General features: G+C 38.1%; 2 protein-coding genes across 6 annotated transcripts; one reads left to right on the top strand and one right to left on the bottom strand.

The window, feature by feature from the left end:
- Positions 1 to 1,307: 1,307 nt before the first annotated feature.
- Positions 1,308 to 14,440, bottom strand: pogzb (pogo transposable element derived with ZNF domain b). The gene is given in 22 exon segments (XM_058746382.1): positions 1,308 to 4,331; positions 4,629 to 4,662; positions 4,919 to 6,571; positions 7,534 to 7,646; positions 7,731 to 7,781; positions 7,886 to 8,026; positions 8,118 to 8,311; positions 8,401 to 8,535; positions 8,798 to 8,944; positions 9,411 to 9,511; positions 10,604 to 10,758; positions 10,873 to 11,105; positions 11,107 to 11,154; positions 11,241 to 11,341; positions 11,446 to 11,625; positions 11,900 to 12,151; positions 12,238 to 12,346; positions 12,441 to 12,622; positions 13,135 to 13,251; positions 13,484 to 13,596; positions 13,800 to 13,877; positions 14,379 to 14,440. Coding segments are annotated over 20 exon segments (5,829 nt in total). The 5' UTR covers positions 13,593 to 13,596; positions 13,800 to 13,877; positions 14,379 to 14,440; the 3' UTR covers positions 1,308 to 2,557.
- Positions 13,772 to 19,772, top strand: si:dkey-23o4.6 (retinol dehydrogenase 13). Of its 5 annotated transcripts, XM_058746383.1 has the most exons (9): positions 13,819 to 13,903; positions 15,968 to 16,031; positions 16,115 to 16,194; positions 16,791 to 16,925; positions 17,003 to 17,194; positions 17,282 to 17,443; positions 18,109 to 18,228; positions 18,480 to 18,684; positions 18,758 to 19,772. In XM_058746383.1, the coding sequence occupies exons 3-9, from the start codon at positions 16,128 to 16,130 to the stop codon at positions 18,861 to 18,863; spliced, it is 987 nt and encodes a 328-aa protein (XP_058602366.1). In that variant the 5' UTR covers positions 13,819 to 13,903; positions 15,968 to 16,031; positions 16,115 to 16,127; the 3' UTR covers positions 18,864 to 19,772. The 5 variants fall into 5 exon arrangements, with proteins under 5 accessions (XP_058602367.1, XP_058602366.1, XP_058602370.1 ...); XM_058746384.1 differs by lacking the exon at positions 15,968 to 16,031 and having other exon boundaries at positions 13,772 to 13,903; XM_058746386.1 differs by lacking the exon at positions 13,819 to 13,903 and having other exon boundaries at positions 15,563 to 16,031; positions 16,115 to 16,157.
- Positions 19,773 to 20,602: the final 830 nt, after the last annotated feature.

Raw genomic sequence — 20,602 nt, 5'->3', positions numbered from 1 at the left:
AAATGCTGATCGGGTATGTTTTGATAGTTGCACGCAGTACTTTTCAGTCGCATTGTAGAGCCCTGGCTATGTGCCCTGATATTTTCTCATTTTTTAATTTACATTTAGCCCAACTGCTACGCTGATGCTGCCTATCCATTATGAATTGAATATTATAAATTGGCGGGCTCGACTCTGACTGGGGGAGGGAGCAATTACACTGTGGCCTGACCCAATCGCAGTTCTATATGCATGCATATATTTTATATTCTCTCTGTATACATTGGATCATTAACTGTTTATTTTCTATGCATCTGCAACTCTTCCAGCAAAATAATATATACAAAACATTAAAAATATTTTAAAGGTCTAGTTATTTTCTTAATCACTTGGTGCCCCCTTATTGGCTGGTGCCCCAGGGCACTCGCCCAATCCCGTCTATGGATAACCCGGCCCTGATCGCAGGGTACGATTAAATTAATGTACATTTAACCAGTTTAATATGGAGAGGCACTGAAATGTATGTAGTATCTATGGAGCGCTCTGGTTAAGCGGGAAGCTTCCATTTTTGAAGCATAAACCCCATAAAACCGATGCGAGCTTCGGATCCTCCAATGTTTCTCAATGTTCAAATCAGTTCCTGAATTTGAATTAAGGTAGCAAGGGTGAAGAACTAATTCCAATTGCAAAGCATTTTTTACAGCATGTTCAGGTTTAAAACATTTTAATGAAAAACTAGCCTATAAACATGTATACAGAATATAGGATTTATTTTCCGAATCATTCAATTATTAAATGTTAGAAATGCCATTGCCACCTATACATCTTTTTGTTTACATTTTAATTAACTTTAATTTTAGGTATAGTAGTGGATGAACATTAAATTTCCTAAAATTGTTTAACTTACCTAAATGAAGATTTAATTTTTAAGTTATCTGAAAACAATTTGGTGGAAATTTTGCGGTGCTGCATTCCTGGAAAAAAAAAAAGTTCTAATGTATCTAATCTGTTAAGTATTCTTTGTGTCAGGGCAAAAATATAGTCATAATCAGTCAAAATTATTTTTTGTAATTATTTATGCTTCCTTACAAATCAATATCCTGCTCAGTGCTGCCGCTTCTGACTGTCCTGTATGAATCACTATTACATAACGTTCAGGTAATGCGCATGCTCTTCAAAATAGAGTGCAAACTCGATGGTACAAGTTTTTAGGAATCTGAGTGTAGATGCTGATCTCTGGCAGGAAGTCTAGGAAACCTCCTGTCCACATTTAAAAAAAAAAAAAAAAAAAAAAAAACAAGCAGGGAAGCATGGGAAAAAGAGAGGGCTTTATGCACAAACTGAGTTTATTTACATTTTATTCATGAGGAATAGTCAAAATGCCAAGTCACACACATAACACTTTTACCTCAAATAATTTTTTTAGTCCTCTTTACAGTTTCATCAAAACAACATCCAAAAGACCCCCAGTTATATGAACTCCCACTTACCTTCATAATTAGACTGTTTACATAAAGCCCCACTATTTAGTACATGTAAATTACATACAAAATTGTTGCAGCGAATGGAGATGAAATCAAAGTAAGCCTTTACAAACATGAAAGGGCACCAATAATGTGCTATAGAACATCTTTGAATTGAATGTCAATGAATGACACACGGAGTGTACTTACACCATCCTGTGGTTGCTACGGTAAATTCAGATGCTGAAATCAATACTGAATATACATACTGATCCCACTCCATTCACTGCTGCTGCAATAACAATGCTAAGACTCTTCAGCGTGTCTCACTGTTTATTCGGTCTGTAGATAAATAACCAAAACGGAAGAACTTTAAGACAGTCTGAGTCTGCTGCCAGCCAACATGCTGAACTTTAGAACAGCCATATAATGTAATGACAGACTCTGTAAAGCTATGGAATAAAAGTTGTTTTGTTCTGTAATGGCCTATCTAACTTCAAGAGCTATGGTAAATGGTTACTAAATTAAACTATTTTAAATAGCACTTATCCAACTAGCCTTTGAGTGGTTCTTCTTTTGTAAGTGTTAGATTATTTTTCAGCCTTCTGCTTCATCTCGCAAACGGTTGACACAAGCTTTGTGATATTCAACCTCCAGTTAGGCACATGCGCAGACGACACGCACAGCTGATGACGAGATTGACGTCACACAAACTGTGAGAGTAGGACAGTCGCGTAGAGGCATTACAGCTTTAGAATGAGTGAAACATGAGCAGGCGCAAAAACGCTGATTTACTTTCAGAGGATGTCGAATTGAAATGCAAATAATATCTGTCCATAAACAAAAAACAAAAAAAATCCTAACACTGTGGGAGCTATTGGATCGTTTTATGCTAGTGAATAAACAAAAAGAATGAACAGTAGAAAACTGTGCAAAAATCAATCATGCAATGTCGATCCTGTAAATCTATACAGTATTTAGAATACAAAAAATATTTTTACATTTTCACTCCACCACACAATAGCATGTAAATTAAATTTCACATTCAGCCTAAATAGGTTTGTCGGACTTCAAATCCTTCTGTTCAACTTCACAATGTCTCTGTAGATCAATCATCACCTGTTTGCTGAGTCCGTTTGGTAAGCGTTAACATCCTGACCAGATTCTGCGAATTGATCTTGTTCAGAGTTGTGTGAAGGAGTCTCTGATTCAGGGGATGAATGTGAGACATCTGTGGATTCACTTGCAATTTCCAAACATTCATCAGTTCTTTCCTTTTGTTGTTCTGTGTTTTTTATTTCAACTGGCATTGCATCTTCATCCTTTGTTTGACTGACTACTTCATCCTCTGGCTCCTGTGTCAAATCAATTTTCTCAGTTACTTGGCTCACTTTGTCTACAGTGTGTGTGTCCATTGGCTCTTCTTCTTCCGAGTCAAGATCTACAACTTCAGGTTCAAGTGTGGCCACCGACAACTTATTTAACAGCTCCAAAGGTGAACCAGGTAAATTCGTATGTGCTTCCTGATCAGGAAGCAGGCGAGACAAGCAGAATGACTGTTGAATAAATTCAGGCCTACCAGAGAAGCAAGTCATGGCCTCTTCCAACCAGGATACGAGAAGCTCCACCAGATCTTCACGCTGAACCCCAGATGCACCATTAATAGGTCGTTGTGCCCAACGAGCTAGAAGTAACCTTTGCAGCACAGGGCGTGCACACATCTCTAGAGGTTGATGTCTGCCCGTACAGCCAGCTGGAACTATGACAAGAAAGGTTTTGGTGCTACTGACTGTGGATATGATGCTCTCAGATGTTTGGCTGTGATGGCTATCCATCACCAGCAGGGCATCATTTTCATTCTGTGAGTCGAGATGCTGCTTCCACACTTTGGTGGCCCAAATTTCTAGCTCTTCCGCTGCACTGAAACCTTCCTCCTTGGCCATAAGTAGGATTGAGTCTGGTGGGCTTCTGCTCAGCGTGTTTGTATTTTGACTAGTGAAGAGCACCGCAGGTAGCATTGTACCATTTGCGAGCATTGAAAGGTAAATCTTTATGAAGGGCTTCCCAAACCCAGTAAACTGAAAAGCAGTCTCTCGGTTTATTCTGGTATTCTCATTCAACATTTTGAAGTCCACAAAAACAGAAAGCTGGTCCATAGCACCAAAGACACACTGTGGAATGTTGTTTGTCTTTATTTTACTGTGCACCAACTCTGTATAGCGACGGCAGTTTTCCTCCATGGCCTTAGGGAGTTCCCGATGTACTGTGAAAGGGGTATCCAAGCCCAATTTGTGCAGGATCATGAAGCTCACGGCCCACTCGTATGAAATACGGAAAGAATTTATCTCATTGGTTTGGCTTTGGAGCTCTGAAGCTTTTTCAAATAGTTTTGCCTCACTGATAGGACGCTGCTGTTCCCGTTGAGTCAAAACCCACTCCACCAGACGATCAACGGCCTCTCCACAGCTCGTGCTGCTGCATTCATTTAATTGATTCTCTTTGTCTTGAAGCCAAGTCTTGATGATGTGAGGTTTGGTGTCCATTTCTTTAGCCGCTTTCTGAACCCCAGAGCACAGTGCAAGGAGTAGTATTCGACGCTGATGAATAGACAGAGTCTCCTCTCTGTTTTTCACAGGTTGTGTAAGTGTATTGGTTACTGTTACCTCTACCTTCTGTCTAGCCCCTGTTTCACGTGGCAAGTCTTCATCGCTTTCAGTCTTCTCAGAGTCCGAGTCAGTATCTTCATCTTCCAGAGGGGCCATTTCCTGGTCCACGTCTTCATCCAGAACAGCATTGGCGCCACTTGAGTTTTTGATGTCGACTGAAGATCTGTGCAGGCCTCTTTCCAACATTTCAGTTCTGTATTTAAGTCCAGGCTCTGTGCCTTCCCTGGAAGGGAAATAGTGGGTCACTTTCCAGAATCTGTATAACATGAAAAATTTGGCAACTTAAGATTTGCTAACTGAAAAAAATAAGCTATTTTCGCACATTACTTTTAGCTGCATAAACTGCATATGCATTTCTTTCATAATTTTTACATTTAAATTTAATCAAAAAGGTGCACGCAATAACTAACTCTAAAATTAAATGTTAAATTAGGTGTAACTAAATTATTTGTACTATTTTAAAATTTATCTACCCAAGGTTGCAATTTTGAATCAAACCGTTGGTTTCTAAAATACGTACCTCTTGGTGTCAACGAATCCCACTTTTGGGTTACCTGTAGAGGAAAAAAATGATAATAAATTCTAACATCAGTTATAATAATCTACGACAATGAATATAAACAATGTGTTTGTTATTTTTCCATGTTAAAAATATATAATACAATGCATTATCTTTTCAAATTAATCCATGGCAATTAAAAAGCTGTTTGAAAATTGTAAATTCCTTAATTTTGTGCAACATTTGAACAGAGAATAAACATTTGGAAATACACTGATTAATATTAAGTGTCAGTATTTGAGCTTTATAACCTTGGAAATTAGGTGAGAAACCATGGAAGTCCCAGAAGCAGCAAGAACGTTTGCACAGATTCACATGGCACGCTGTGCAGCCATATACACTCTCATGACGCATGTTTTTCAGGTTACAAACTTTACATCTCCTTGTCCTACGAGTAATTTTGGCTAATCGATGTCTGACCCCTTCTTGCATGTCCGGATTTTCTTTTTTTATAATCTGCTGCTCAAGCATGCTATCGTGGACTTGGTTCTGGCGAGCATATCTTGCAGCACACTTGGCCAGCTGGTACCCCAGACGTTTACGGTAGATGGCCTGAGAGAAATGTCCCCCTTGAAGCCACCCGGGTGGGTTGTCTTTGCGGGTCTCCCGTAGGACAATGAAAGAGTTGATGATGCTCAAGTTGACAAGGAACCAAAAGAGACGCCGCCAATTGGTGTCGAGAACCAGCCCGCCGAGTTGGTTGCACGTCAGGAGCTGATTACAGATGTCGACACCGCGCATGTTGTCCTGGAGCAGCTTGAAGGCCTGGGGTCTTTCAACAGCACAAAGCTCTCCTAACTTAGTGGGAGACCTCCTCCACACCACGTCCGGATGGCCTGCATCAGCATTTGTGGAGAGACATACCAGCTGCTTGTTATCTTTCCATCTAGTGGCGAGAAGTGGTGCGAATTCATACTGTTGGAAATCTCCTTGATTGTTCAGCAGAGGTTCATCCCAAAACTCCCTGGGCAAAATTGGACTTTGAGGGACGACAGAGCTGGAGCAGTATATTCCAGCGTCATACAGCTCCTTCATGAGTGGCACAGACGCAAGTGAGCTGGACAAGAAGATGTGGTGATGTTTACCCTCAAGGCCCTCTATAAACTGCGATACAACTGATTTTCCCAGGTCTTTGTTTTTCTCCTGACTCGTTAAGACCAGCAGTTTATGGCAGTAGCCTGACTTTGAGTCACACAGTAGCCATATCCTCGGCTGGTTATTTTTACTCTTCTCCTGAGCGATTCCCTTGTCATGGCTTGGTAGAAAAGCTTGATCGACTGTCAGACACTTGTTTGGCCTGTAGGCCTCTCGCATGCTTGTCTGCAGGATGCTCAGCATAGACTGAAAAAAGGACAACTTGTCAGCACCTTGGTTATCGTTCTCCACAAGCATGCTGCTCATTCGGATGTGAGTGCCGATCTGCTTGAAGCGTTTGACTGACATGGTCCTGTAAAAGAGCTCCCATGTTCTGGAGCCATAGCGGCCATGGTGATGGTCCCAGGACCAGTATAACTCTGGCTCCCCCAGGCCTTGAATTCCCATGAGGATAGAGAGACCAAAAAAGCCTTTGACTTCCTCTACAGACACAGGTTTCCAGGAAGGGTCTCCCTGCCCCAGAGAGCAGCAATAAGAGGCATAGGCATTGGTCTCAAAAACGATCTGCTCAAAAAGGATGTCGGGAAAAATAAGCTGGAAGTAGTCGAGGACATCGCTATTCCTGGTCATTATATGCTGTGGGCCACAAATGTCCATGAATTCTGGCACAGTTCCTTCCTCTTTGGGCACACTCCACTGCTTCATGGACAACCAGTCAGGCTGTGTCCCAACATCACTAGCTTCATCCCCTTGTGGACCCTCCACCTCCTCCTCAACCTGGCAGAACTCAATATCTGTCTCCAAACACTCTGTAGGGGAGGGGAGGGATTATAGGAACACAGAGTTAGTCTTCTCCTTGGAGTCTTTACCATCACCAATAATCCATTTTATAACACCATGCTCAATGTACATGTGGTTCTGATAGGTCAGTTAGCTTTTGAAAAAAAGAAAACAATAAGCAGCTCAGAAGCAGCAGATAATTCCCCGATGGATAGTCCTTGTCGTTATTCATTTGTCATGTTTCTAAATTAATCCATTTAGGGGTTTTTTGTATTCCTTCTGATATTCTCCAGTTCAGGTGGTGTGCAGTAGATTTTGTGTAAATACTCATTTACTCATCCAGAGTGCTCTCGCAAAGGCATGCCTGTAAGTCCTGTAGAGTCACACCAAGTTCAAAAGGCCCACGTTTGTCCATTTTGACAATGAACAGCTTGAGCTCATACCCTACTCCTGTGATTGTTGTTTATCACATTCTGTGGGCTATTACTCAAGACTGGCCACTTTGCAAATGTTGTAGGCATATCTGTAATGTTTGAGTGTAGCTAAGAATGCATGGAAAAAAAAAGTTTATTAAAACGATCCCTCTTTATTGTAGGTGTCCATCTACACAAATAACATTCAAGCTGTGAAAATACAGTGTGTGAATCAAGCCTTAAGATTAACAGTTTGCACACGTTGCACAATGTTAAGATGCTCGGATGTTAGAAATCTACTGTCAGCAGAGTTTGATCCTATAAAGATCTGAATTGATAAAATCATAGTAGCAGTGTAATTCATGATACTATTAATTAATTAATGTGTCTACAGTGTATTATTAGTATAATCATGCATTTAATGACACCTACAATAGAGTTGGATGCCCTGTAACTACAGGAGTAAAAAGCAGAGAGAGAAAATCAAGCATGCAGATAGGGGACCATGCAGTAAGTTTTTAAAGACTCAGTAAAACACATAGATGTTTTATTGTTCTACTAAGTCGGAGAACACCCACCTTTACGAGTGAAGATACAATAGGAGTGAGAAGGGAACTTAATGAGATGTTTTGCCATCAAGTTCCCTAGAGCAGTGGAGTATTCACAACCTGCACAGCTCAGCTTCACACCACTACAAAAGATCAACAAAACAGCCATAAGCAACAGTTTCAGACTGTATACAAAACAGAACTCATAATCGATAATAATATATTACCTTGGTGGCCCCTTTTTAGAAGTTTTTGGGACTCTTCCAGGAACGTGATTGCTGAAATTAATAAAATAATTGCAATCAGTATATTGTCACATTGATTACCTGCCAAACAAAACTAAAACTTACTAAACTAAACTTAAACCTCCAGTTTCACTTACTTGATCATGTGGTTTGCATAAGCACGAGAACAGCAAGTGCTATAGAAGCAGAGTGAGCAGTGAACATAAGTAGGGTAGTGATTTGCAAAGTCTGGGATGTCAAAAGTGCACTCCACACACTTATGTCTGCCCAGCAGTGCCCTGGAGAGGAAGACCAAAAGTACATACTTCAAATTTCTGATTTCCAGTTGAAATAGATCAACATATCTGTTAAAACTCAGCGTGAGCTTACCTCTGCTCTTGGAACCTGGACAAGAAGTCAAACATCTTGCTGACCTGTTTCTTCCCAGGTCCATGTCTTGGGGATTGCTGGTCACCACTACAAGTTTGTGTACTGCTATTACTATTTTTCTGAATGTTAGTGGATGATTTTGAAGATGCCTGACCTGGTGACTTCTTAAGCCCAACATATGCCCTGATGGTCACCTGGAAATAAGGAGATTACATAAAACAGTCATAAAATACATTGTTGCACCCATTGAACTTGTTTTCAAACAAACAGACAAATATTTTACTTTTGTCCCAGGCTGGAGTCCCTCCAATTCACAAGGTTTTCGGAAAGTCCTGTGGTGATTGATTTTATGCTCAACTTTGTCTTTTGTGAACAGGAACTGAAGACGGCATTTGTTACAGTGGTAAACTGTGGACTTCTGTAAGAAAGTCATATAATGGCTCAAAATATCTGTTAATGTCTGTTGGGTCAATCAGTAACAACATAGGATCTTTTTTTTTTTTTTTTTTGAGATATTAAAGCATCCATTTGGACCCCCTCAAAAGACTATCATTTCCAGGAAGACAAAAGAGACATTTTCAAATACAGCAAATAGTCTGCAAAATGAGAATGTGTTGAATATTTGTTTACATGCCATTTTTATTTCTCTTTCATGATCTTACAGTATAATTTATGCTCACCTGGTGACGATTATAGTGCTGCTGGTAACTGGTGGAATGCTTGAAAACCTTAAGGCAGTACTGGCACAGGAGGTGGCGGGTATCCTCATGCCAAGTACGAAAGTGGTTAAACACATCCGAGTAGAAGGAGGAGCGGTATTCACACACCTGAAAGTGTCAAGACATTACAGACACTCCTGGTATTATAAGCCGCATTTCCACCGTCTGGCCAAACGGTAAGGAACAGAATCAGTTATATTTTCACTCGAGCTTGGTTCGGCACAGCAAAACCATTCTCGACCTGGAATTCTGTGCTGGAGGAATGCGTGTAGTAATGTGGCCATGCAGGATTTGTCACTTGTTTGACTATTTGAGTGAGGTAAACAAAAATATCCGATCCTTTTCCATAACTCGGTATCGCTAGTGTTTACATACAGTATGAAATGTAAATAATGACCAAGGCATCAACTGGCACATCTGTATTACGAGCACCACAGTGGATAGCGATACCATATCGGTACTGGCTGAGCTGGATCGGCATGGAATGAGAGTGGTTTGGCACGTCGGTGGAAAAGCAGCTATGAATGGATACTGGTAACAAGGTTCATCAAGATGATTTTTTTTCTCAACTTACCTGGCACACATAAGGCATCTCTCCAGGTTTGTGGGTGTTCTTCATGTGCTGCAGGAACACTGGTTCACTCTCAAAGGACCACTCACATATTTTACACTTGGCTGAACAGAAAAGCATAACAACCACTAATTCAATTTAAACTTACTGCAGTTTATGGTCACTGTACCAAACCAGGTGAAAGCAAACATGAAGCATCTGTCAGTCAACAGAAATTAAACATTTACTGTCACTATAGTAAACCAGAAATTAGTTATGACAACATGCAACATCCGAATACAATATGTGTTAGGAACATTATGTGCCACTAAAAGCCTTATGAAGAAAGGATATGAAAGTTGGCTGCTACAAAACCATTTTTGTGTTTGGACACTGCCCCTTCATGTTTGAATTTAGTCAAATAAACTAGTGCACATAGCAAGAGTGTGTGTTGGTTGAAGAAGCTATCTGCATATGTTCGTACCAGCATAACCAGTCCTGCAAGCTCACTGTTTTTTTATCTGACTCCAACTGGTCAACTTGCTAACAAAACACTGCACAATTTACTTTTTGGTACAAAGAGCGGATTGATGAACAACCTCTAGAAAGCTAAATGTTTAACTTTATCTGTGCCTGTATAACCTGATTCTCTGTGAGGAAAGCTGCTAATGTTGCTTGTGCATAAGAATACAAAATTTTTTTTAAAAAAAGCGAGGAAAACAACAACAGAAACCTGCTTCACAGAAATACTGGTTGGCAGCTGTGTTGTAGGAAATACTAATTTGAAATCCAATGATTTGAGAACAGTTGCATAAGGATAAAATTTGATTAAATAGGGATAGACTTGATTAAAATATGTCGCAGCTCATATACATGTTTAACTGGAATAAAATATGGATCAAACATAATATATAGTAAACATCTTTGTATAATTCTGGGTAACAAGCGAACACAGTTGTATCTGAACATCTGTACACTACCATACAAAAGTGTGGGGTCAGTAAGAATTTTCTGAAAGAAAATTCATAATTTTATTTAGCAAGGATGCATTAAACTGATCAGAGCTGTCAGTCAGCACTTTTATTTTGTAATAATATTTCACGATATTCCTGTTTTTAAATGCAGCCTTGGTGAGCATAACATGTTTCTTTCAAAAACATACATAAAAACCCTTACAGACCCCCAAGATGAAAGAATAAACTGGAAATAGTTCTTACTAGATGACTCAATAGCAGTGTGGACGCTCTCCAGGTGACACTGAAGACGAAATGGTGTGGGAAAGCGGCGGAAACAGTGCTGGCAGGATGTGTGTGTGTCCATCTCCCCATTTTGCTGCTCCAACTCAACATGGTACTTCATATGATTCATAAGTCTGCAAGGAGAACAAACACTTAATAATTGGAGCATTCTAGAATGAATCATATCTACTGCAATTAGACATATACACCCATAATTCCCATCCTAACTTGACTGTCCATCAACGTACCTAATATTATTCTTCAGTCTCTTGTTACAGGTGAGGCATTTGAATGATAACGGCTCTTTTGAGTTGTCCATTGGTACATAGACTCGATTCCCTTCAAATGTGCCATAGTAGAAATCATCCACCAGCATGACAAGTCTGTTCTGGGTTTCTCCGGCCTTTGTAGGTGGGCTATCCAGCTTGATACTGGGCACAACAGAGAGGCTTTTAGGTGGTGTGGCTGGAGCGCTCACAGCAAGTTGCAGTACTGCTCGTGTCAGTCTGGGCCAGATCTGGGCAGCAGAACTAAAGGGGGAATGAGATTAATTGAACACTTTCAAATTACCAAAACACACTTTTATATATAATATCTTCAGAAAGTGCATACTTACACACATATGACTCCGTAGAGCCTCAATCATTTTGAACTGAGCTCCACAACGAGGACAGAAATGAGTAGTTGTTGATGCTGTTGTATGTGTAATAGGGATTGCTTCAAAGAAAAGAGAAAAAAAGAATTTGGAATTTATCAGAGTGGCTCTACTCTAATATGAAACTACCATAGTAGTGATCACAGATGCAGAACAACAAACTTACTTTGGACAACATTTTGTGTCATGACAGGCACAGCAGAGGAAACAATAGGTCCGTTGTTGGTCTTTTGATTGCTCATGACAACAAATGTCTGTGCTTGAGCCCCACCAGGAAGGTTAACTGATTTCACAAGGCTCATTATATTTTGCATGTCCAAGGGTCCATTTCCTGGCTTTATTGTCACTGTAAAGAGAAATAAATACAATTTTATAACTGATAATTGCAGTTCTTGATGCTGATTGGTCAATACAGTGATAAATGCATGATATAGTAACAGTTATAACAGGAAATACCTGTTTACATGATTTTATCTTGTGAACATTAAATGTGTAATTTTAAGATAATTAATTTTTAAATCATTATTAGTACCTTCAAGGTTTCTTAAAATTACAAACCACTGTCTAAAAAAGATTCCTGAAATAATTAAAGAAAACCGTACTCAACAGGAGCATCTTACAGATTTTAGTCGTGGTTCGTGCTGCGGAGGGCTGGGTAATTGTTGTAGACGACATGGTGGGCAGAGAATTGGCTGCAGGAGGGGCGACTGCTGTTGTGGTGCGAATGGTGAGAGTAGCAGGTATCTGCATGGTGCTAAAAGTGCTGGGTGTTTGTGCCCTGTTTGCAACGGGAGCTCCAGTCCTTATTTGAGCTGGCTGGGTAATAATTTGGGTTGTTCCAACAGCTGGTTTGAAAATTTGTGTGCCAGGTGCTGAGAATACATATAAAGAAATTACAGTTAATCAATAAGCCACAACAACAAAAACCTCGACAAGTTTTAGGAGCACATTGCCAAACCTTGGACTAGTGTAATAGGTCGAACAGTCTGGCCCTGTTGGACATTCAGCACCAAACTCATTGGGGCCTGGCCAGGCTGGACAGGATGGATATTCTGGACAGGAAGACCCTGAATCATACACAATAGGAAACATGTTGATTAATAAAAGAAAAGTTGAAATAATCAGAAATAAACTGGGATCTATGAGGTGGGATGGCAGCACCTGTGTGGTAAAGTAAATCGGCTGGCTGTTGGCAGCATTGGCAATAGTTGTGCCAGGCAGGAGAACCTGTGACAGAGCCACAGTGCCGAGCCCTCCTCCTCCCGGCGCCAAGATGACCTGCTGCCCTTGCACTGCTTTAGGAATATCCGCCGGGACAGCAGCAGGAACTACGCGTTGAGTCACTAAAAGAATAATTGACTGATTAAAGGAGAAGTGCAGAAGAAAATGTAAAACACTGTCATCAAGATGGTGGCGTTGGCACTGATGTACCATTTGTGTAGTTTATATTACTTTGTGCTTCCAGTATTTGACATGGATTATGTGTAAATTGCAAGAATTTCAGTCTCTACCTTACACAAAGCGTACTAAGCGTACACTGTAAATATATAGAGCACAAATTAATTTTTATTTGTTTTTGCCATTTTAAAATTGGACAGCCCCAGTCCTAATTCACTTTCATGAAATGAAAAACAGCAGCCAAGATATTATTCATAATTTGTTTGTGTTCAACAAAATAGAGAATGTTAAATGGGTTTGGAACAACATAAGAATGAGTTTAATGTATATTTATATATTTATTTATGTATATTTATGATAATCAATAATGTATATTTATAATAATCAATATTTAATGAAAGAACATTCCTTAATTCCTGATAATCACTCAACAATGCTTTAAGGAACATATGCTCACATGTATTTGTGATCAGCGGAACCGTGTTTGCTGTATTTACTAGAGGCTGTAGGTTTGGGATCACCATGGTTTTAGGCTCAGCTGGAATATCAACCTTCGCGGCAGGAGTTGAAGACACTAAACAGTGATGAAGGACAGGTTTTATTTAGCATAATGATATTTAACAAATTATTAAAAGAAACAGAATTTCTTACATTTAGTACATTTAGCAGACGCTCAAAAGTGACTTACAAATAAGGACATTAGAAGCAATAAAATTAAATACATTTAGTAAATTAAGTATTTACATATGTGTAAATAAACATACATTTAACTATAAATGTTACAGAAAACCTATGAAATTACACACCGGTGGGAGCACTGCTTTCAGCATTTCCCCCTGAATCATCCATTGAATTTTGCTGTTGCCATGGTTCCAGCTCCTCCTCCTCACACTCCATAAACAAATCCGCATCCATGTTTCTGAAATATAAAACGTTTGTTGAGCTAAACATTTGAACAGTGAACATGTGCAACAGTAAACGTGCCTTTACATTTAGGCTAAGATGAAAAACATATAATAACGTTATCAATGCCCATGGCATTTAGTCAAATAAATCAGGAAATTTTAGGGTTTAGTTTTATTTTGGACAGGTGAGTGACATGTTTGAAATGAAGACCCTCACAATATTCACCGGGATCGGACAGCATTCAGCTCCGACCGGTTTCAATGTCAAGGCTGGCGTTAACACAACCACCTCATCCTGCGAATCACATAAATAAAAAACGAGTGAGTAACCACATTTTGTTTTTACATGCATTTGGAGAAATATGCTGGATTAAAATGGGTTTGATATTCAGTGCGCCACCGTATCACTTCAGAAAAGCCCTCAATATATCGTGTAAGTACGCGCAATGTGGTTTCATCCAACTGAAAGGGGCTAAGAGAAAAGTAGTTCCTGTGCTGTTACATCCAGGGCATGAGACTGGGTGATTTTGACAGACCTAAACGAAAGCATAAGCCTTAGGCTTGTGTACAATAACAATACATGGGGTTGAAAATCCAAATTGGGTCGGAACAATAGCCAGCTCGACGTTTATTACAAATACTCGGTCACAAATTATGCAGCAACCCCCTCGCGCGGCACCAACCGAGTGCGCACTCCGCATACTGTCCTCTGCGCACATAATAAACGACGATCATCTAATGCGTGAATTAAAGCGCGAATACATCAAATATGATCGAATTTATAAATAATACTTACCGGATTATAGTCTATATGGAAATATGCTCAATGTGATATATTGAAAGAACACAAAGCCTGCCGGTACGTCACAGACGAGACGAATAAGTGCGCTAAATGGGCAGAGGTTCTGCTCTTTCTGCGTCAGCGATTGGTTGATGCACGCAAAACGCCACTTCCTGTTTTGGATTCTGAGCTCTGATTGGCTGTAATCTCTGAAATAAGAAGGAGTGGTTACTGGAACAAGAAAATGGCTTCCTTCCTTGAAACGACAACATTTTTACACTGTTTAACCAACTGCTGGTTTAATAGTGGAAAGCAGATAATGTTGGCATTTTGTTCAACACTTTGCTGGTGTTTTGCAGATAATCTGTCAAAACCATCATAGATTGGTCTTTTTTGAACAGAATTCTTGATGTTCAATTATTGAACACTGAAAGTATCTTCTATATGAAAATATTGGCCAAAAATTGTGATATATACGCCCCTTACTCATAAGTAGGTTAGGAAACAAAAACCTGTACTTTTCCAGAACAGGTTCTGTTTTTTTAAAGCATACTGTAGCAGAATGATTTTTAAGATGTGCTGTTCCATTAAGGGTTGTGGACCAATGTGGACGGTACATCACAATTCAGTGTTTACTGCACTACTGTTCAGACTCACTGCAACGCCGTTACTGAATATATACAGCACAAAACATTCGACACGACCAGTAAGGTCCGATTCCTGAACAAACGACTCTAATGAATAGGTTCTTTTTAATGAATCGAAAGCCCTGAACACACTGCACGATTTTCGGCTGCCCCAGACGACAGATTGGCATCGTGAAACAATCGTGGCCAATCAGAAATCGTCTGGGACAGCCGACAAATGGGGCAACTGGAAAATCGTGCAGTGTGTTTCGGGCTGAAAACATAGAGCTCAACCAGTGTACTACGAGTACCGAACAAATGACTCTTCTGATCCGATTCTTTTTAGTGACTCAAAATCATTAGAAGTAGCGGTTAATGTAAATTTCGACCTGTACAATGTTGTTAAGGCTCGTGTGGGATTTAATGACTGGTTCTCCATATGGTGTAATTTAAAATAAACTCTTCGGGTTTTGTTGTAATCAAATACATTTTTGATTGTTTTATATTTTACTTAATTTATTGTTATATAAAAATATTTATTGTGCATTTTTGTCGCCTCTAAACTGTGAAACGCCGTTACAAAGTAAACACCATTTGCAAAAAAACAAACAAACAAACAAAAAAAAACATTATTATTATAAATATTACATTTATTTCTGATCTGTAATATCTGTTCTGGTGAAAAATAAAAATCACAGATCACTGCTGATTAACAGAGAAATAACAGAGAAATAGGAATCGAAATCGTAACGATAACTTACGGTTAAAATAAAATAATAATTTCGCATCCCTCGCGATGGCGTGTGCGTTCGTGCGTAACGTGCTTACGCCATTGTTCATGCACAGATGTGCATTTGTCAACACACCCAAAACAAAATGTGTATTATTCCCATTTTCATAACAAGGCCTGTACTTTTTATTCTGAATATTAATAAATCTACAAACTTCTTATTGTGATTCTCGTTTCAAAACATGGAGAAATCTGCTGTTCTTAATGTTTATGAGGCGCGCGTAATCAGCCATTTGGCGAAGCGTACAGCAGGTAATAAGCCGTTTAAGTTGCTTAAGACCTATATATAGCATTCTGCACAGAGAGTACACAGTGTGACAATCTTGATTTTGTAGACATTCACAAGAGATGAGGGATCAAGTCACATCATCTGATCGAGTGAGTTATGGCGCTGTCATCGCGCTGGCCGCAGTCAGTAAGTTAAGTGTATTGTTTGACATCTTTAGATCCTTTATTACAATCTTTAGTTAAAATAAACATTAAAGGCTCGTAAGGTGTTTAAAGCAATGATCTATGTAAGAAATGGATACTATAATTTAGCAATGAAGCATTAAAAAGACGTACAATATTATAAAAAAATTCCATTTAAAATAACGTTAAATGCTGTTCTTTCGAACATTCTATTAATCAAAGAATCCTGAAATGTATCACCGTTTCTAAAAATGTAGCACCAAATCAACATAGAATGATTTCTGAAGGATCATGTGACACTGAAGACTGGAGTAATGATGCTGAAAATTTAGCGTTGACATCACAGGAATAAATTACATTTTAAAATATATTTAGATAGAAAACTGTTATTTAAAGTGTAATAATATTTAAAAAAAAAAAATCCATATTTAGTATTATTATGCAGTACTGGTGAGTCCAAACTTTTATAATATCTACACATATGCCTATATAACAATATTACCAGTTAAATAATAATAAAAAAATGCTACAGATTTTCAAGATTCTACAGCCGAGAGAATTCTTTTAAGCATTGTGTCAAGGATTCCATCTCCCTTGCAGGCTTCATGCTGCTGCGGAAATGGATAGCTGGTGGTGTCTGCAAAAGCCGTGCTCGTCTAGATGGAAAGACGGTTGTGATTACTGGTGCTAACACTGGGATTGGCATGGAAACTGCAAAAGATATGGCTCGTAGAGGTATGGCATATTATCGAGGACCCCATCTTTCAATTCTCTTACTTTTAATTTGGAAATGTGAATATGTGTGCATTTAGGGGCTCGGGTAGTGATGGCTTGCCGGGACCTGACTCGTGCCGAGAATGCTGCGGAGTATATTCAACGCTCCACAGGGAATGACAATGTAGTCATCAGACACTTAAATCTGGCCTCTCTCTATTCTGTCCGAGAATTTGCCAAAGAGTTCATAGCAACAGAAGAACGACTGGATATACTTATAAACAATGCAGGTGAGTCAGACCGTCATCATAGTTTGATTTCACTCTTAAAAGCAAGGGGTACAGAGACAGATCTTAAAGTCCCTTTTTTTCTGACAGGTGTTATGATGTGTCCAAAGTGGATCACAGAGGATGGCTTTGAGACACAGCTGGCTGTCAATCACTTGGGACACTTTCTTCTGACCAATCTACTGTTGGGAATGCTAAAGAGATCCTCCCCCAGCCGTGTAGTGAATGTGTCCAGTATTGCACATGTTGGTGGTAATTTATTTTGAATAAAAATCAGAAATACTCAGAATGTTAAGATTTTAAGATATAAGAATGTTAAGATAAGAAATGAAGATTTTTTTTTTAGACCAGACTATATTATTTCTTTGCTTATATTTACAGAAAATACACCACTGTTCAAAATTTGGGGGTCTGTAATATTTTTTTGCCTTTAAATTTAAAAATACAATAAAACATAGTAAAAATAAATAAATATATATATATATATATATATATATATAGCAAATATCTCGCAGGAATAAATTATATAATATATTGTGAAATACTGTATGTACTATATGTATATATATACTGTATATATATATTCTCGCAGGAATAAATTATATAATATATTGTGAGATATATAAAAAAAGTATATATTTATTTATTTCTGTAATAGACTCTAAATCAAACATACTGATTTGGTGTGTAATAAAAGTATTTTGTGGAAACTGTGATACTTTTTTTCAGGATTCTTTGATGAATAAAAAGTTACATTTAGTGAATATTATGTGAATAAAAGTATTTATTCTTTTACAAAATAAAATCTTACTGACCCTAAACTTTTGAACAGTAGTTTAGATGTTAAAGTAAATATGCCACAAGGATGGAAATCTTTGAGTCAAAATATATCCATATTTGTCACTGTTTTCCAACAGGAAAGATTGAATTTGATGACCTGTTCTTTGACAAAAGGCCTTACAGTCCTTTGCTCAGCTATAAACAGAGTAAGCTGGCCAATGTGCTTTTCTCTAGAGAACTTGCACGAAGAATGAAAGGTAAGATATACTGCAGTTTTTGGTATAACCAAAACAATTTGCAAGCTAATTAATAAAGTAACAAAGCTTGTTTGTTTATTTTGATCAAAAAGTAAACAATATTCTACGTATTAGTGTTCCGACTTGGTTGGTTTTGTCACATACTGTATCAATGGCCATGTGTAATCTAGTTTGTGACAAGTTCATATACAAATAAGGCAATTACATGAATGCTTTCTTATTGTTTTATATCTCAATGGATGCTTCCATAGGTATAGGAGTCTCCTCGTACTGCCTGCATCCAGGAGTGATTCGAACAGAGCTGAACCGCCATGTTCTGCAATGGTACCCAATGCTAAAGACTATACTGTCTCTGCCCTGTATTCTGCTGATGAAAACTCCCTGGCAGGGTGCACAGACCTCTATCTACTGTGCTGTCACTGAGGGCTTAGAGAGGAAGTCTGGCTGCTACTTCAGGTACATGCAATAATTTTCCACTTTATCAAACATTTTTAAACTGAGACTGTCTTGTGTATATGCGTTTGTGCAGTGATTGTGCTGAAAAAGACCCTGCACCAGAAGGAAAAGATGATGAAGTGGCAAGAAGTTTGTGGGAGGAAAGTGCTCGGCTGGTTGGACTAAACATCCGCCACTGATACCTCATACTACTCTCTTCCTGACTGTAAGCGCTCCACCTAGTGGTGATACCTATAACCCCAAACTCTGACCAGTGAGGTGGCCACAGATGTGAAGTCATGACAGAAATAGTGTCAAGGCAAATTACATGATTTGCATCAGAAGATGCATTTATTTATCAGCCTTTTTTTTTTTGTATTCTTGGAAAAGGATAATCAAGAAAAAAGTCTCAGAAAATATAGCTGCCTTGCTGTGTTTTCTAAGAAACTGATCACATTCTTATCATCTGTACATATGTCAGATATATTAAACATTGACAGATTTAGGGAAAGAGCAAAAAGCAAACAGTGGTTTGTTTGTTAACCATCCAGCAATGAATTAGGTTTTTCAGAAGCGTTGCTCTCAGGATTAATTATTGATGATGAGATGGTGCACATTCTAGCACATTTTACATTGTGCCTATATCTTATTAGAACAAGGTATCTTTAAAAAGCAACTACAGCTGTAGTGTGTGTCCAGTATGTGCATACCTATTTATATAGATTGTATTTATTATAATTTATATATAATTTAACCACTAGATGGCGATGAAGTTGTGCTTTTGGAAGCACTTGCCATGCTATGCATTTCCCCCTACCTAAATTATGAAACTGTATCCTTCCACAATGGAGCACTGCAGGTCAATTGAAAGGAAATATATGATGTGATTTGTAAAAAGCAGAGACTGGATCACATGATTGCCTTGTGATGTGGTTGTACATTTGCAGTTATGTAACAATGACTCTACAATCTATATAAAACAGTCCAGCTCCTATTTTGCTTTATTGAATTTTGCTTTCTTCATTTTTATTGATATTAACAATGTCACTAAATTTCATAAATTCTATTTTAAAGTTGTCTGATTATTTTGCTATCTATTTAAAAAAGCAAAAAACAATTTGTAGCCATTTCATAGTTATTCATTTTTATTTATATTCTTTTATTGCTATGATTTCATTATTCGAAGAGCTCATTTGCAATTCTCCGTTTTTAACAATTTTCAAAAATCATGTTTTTTCATTGTGCATTCCAATTAATCTCAATCAAACTGCAGTTGGGTTATTTTGATTAGGTAAAAAATAACTAAAAAATACAGTTAACTAACACAATAAAAACATGATAACATAATAAAAAACATGATTTTTGAAAATGATCTGTTTTTGCAAATAAACTCTTCATTCGTTAATTTGTTAAAAATCGTTATACACTAACGTTCAATAGTTTGGGCACAGTACTTTTTTTATTAAAAGAAATAAAGTACAATTAAAACCTTTATTCAGAAAGGATGCAATAAAGATCAAAAGTGAAAGTAAAGACAGTTTTTTATTTTACTTTCTATTTATAATAGATTCCAAAAGAAGAAGAAAAAAACCCACACAACTGTTTTCAACTGATAATAATAAGAAGCCCCTAATCAGTGTATTAGAACGATTTCTGAAGGATCATGTGACACTAAAAAACTGGAGTAATGGCTGCTGGAAATTTAGCTTTGCCATCACAGAAATAAATTTCTTTTAAAATATATTCAAATAGAAAATAATTATTTTAATTTGTAATTTCACAATATTTCTGTTTTACTTTCCTGTAATGTTTTTATATTAATATTACAGACCCCGTATTTTAGTGCTGCACAATGTTCGCTAACAGATTTGTAAATAATTGTCTGATTAAGACTGAAACATTTTGCTGATGAGTTCCCTGCTAGCAAACAACAAGCCTC

This window comes from Onychostoma macrolepis, chromosome 16 (assembly GCF_012432095.1).
Source record: "Onychostoma macrolepis isolate SWU-2019 chromosome 16, ASM1243209v1, whole genome shotgun sequence".
Classification (NCBI taxonomy): Eukaryota; Metazoa; Chordata; class Actinopteri; order Cypriniformes; family Cyprinidae; genus Onychostoma; species Onychostoma macrolepis.
Note: the sequence above shows the minus strand (reverse complement) of the source record. Positions and strands in the feature narration are given on the sequence as shown.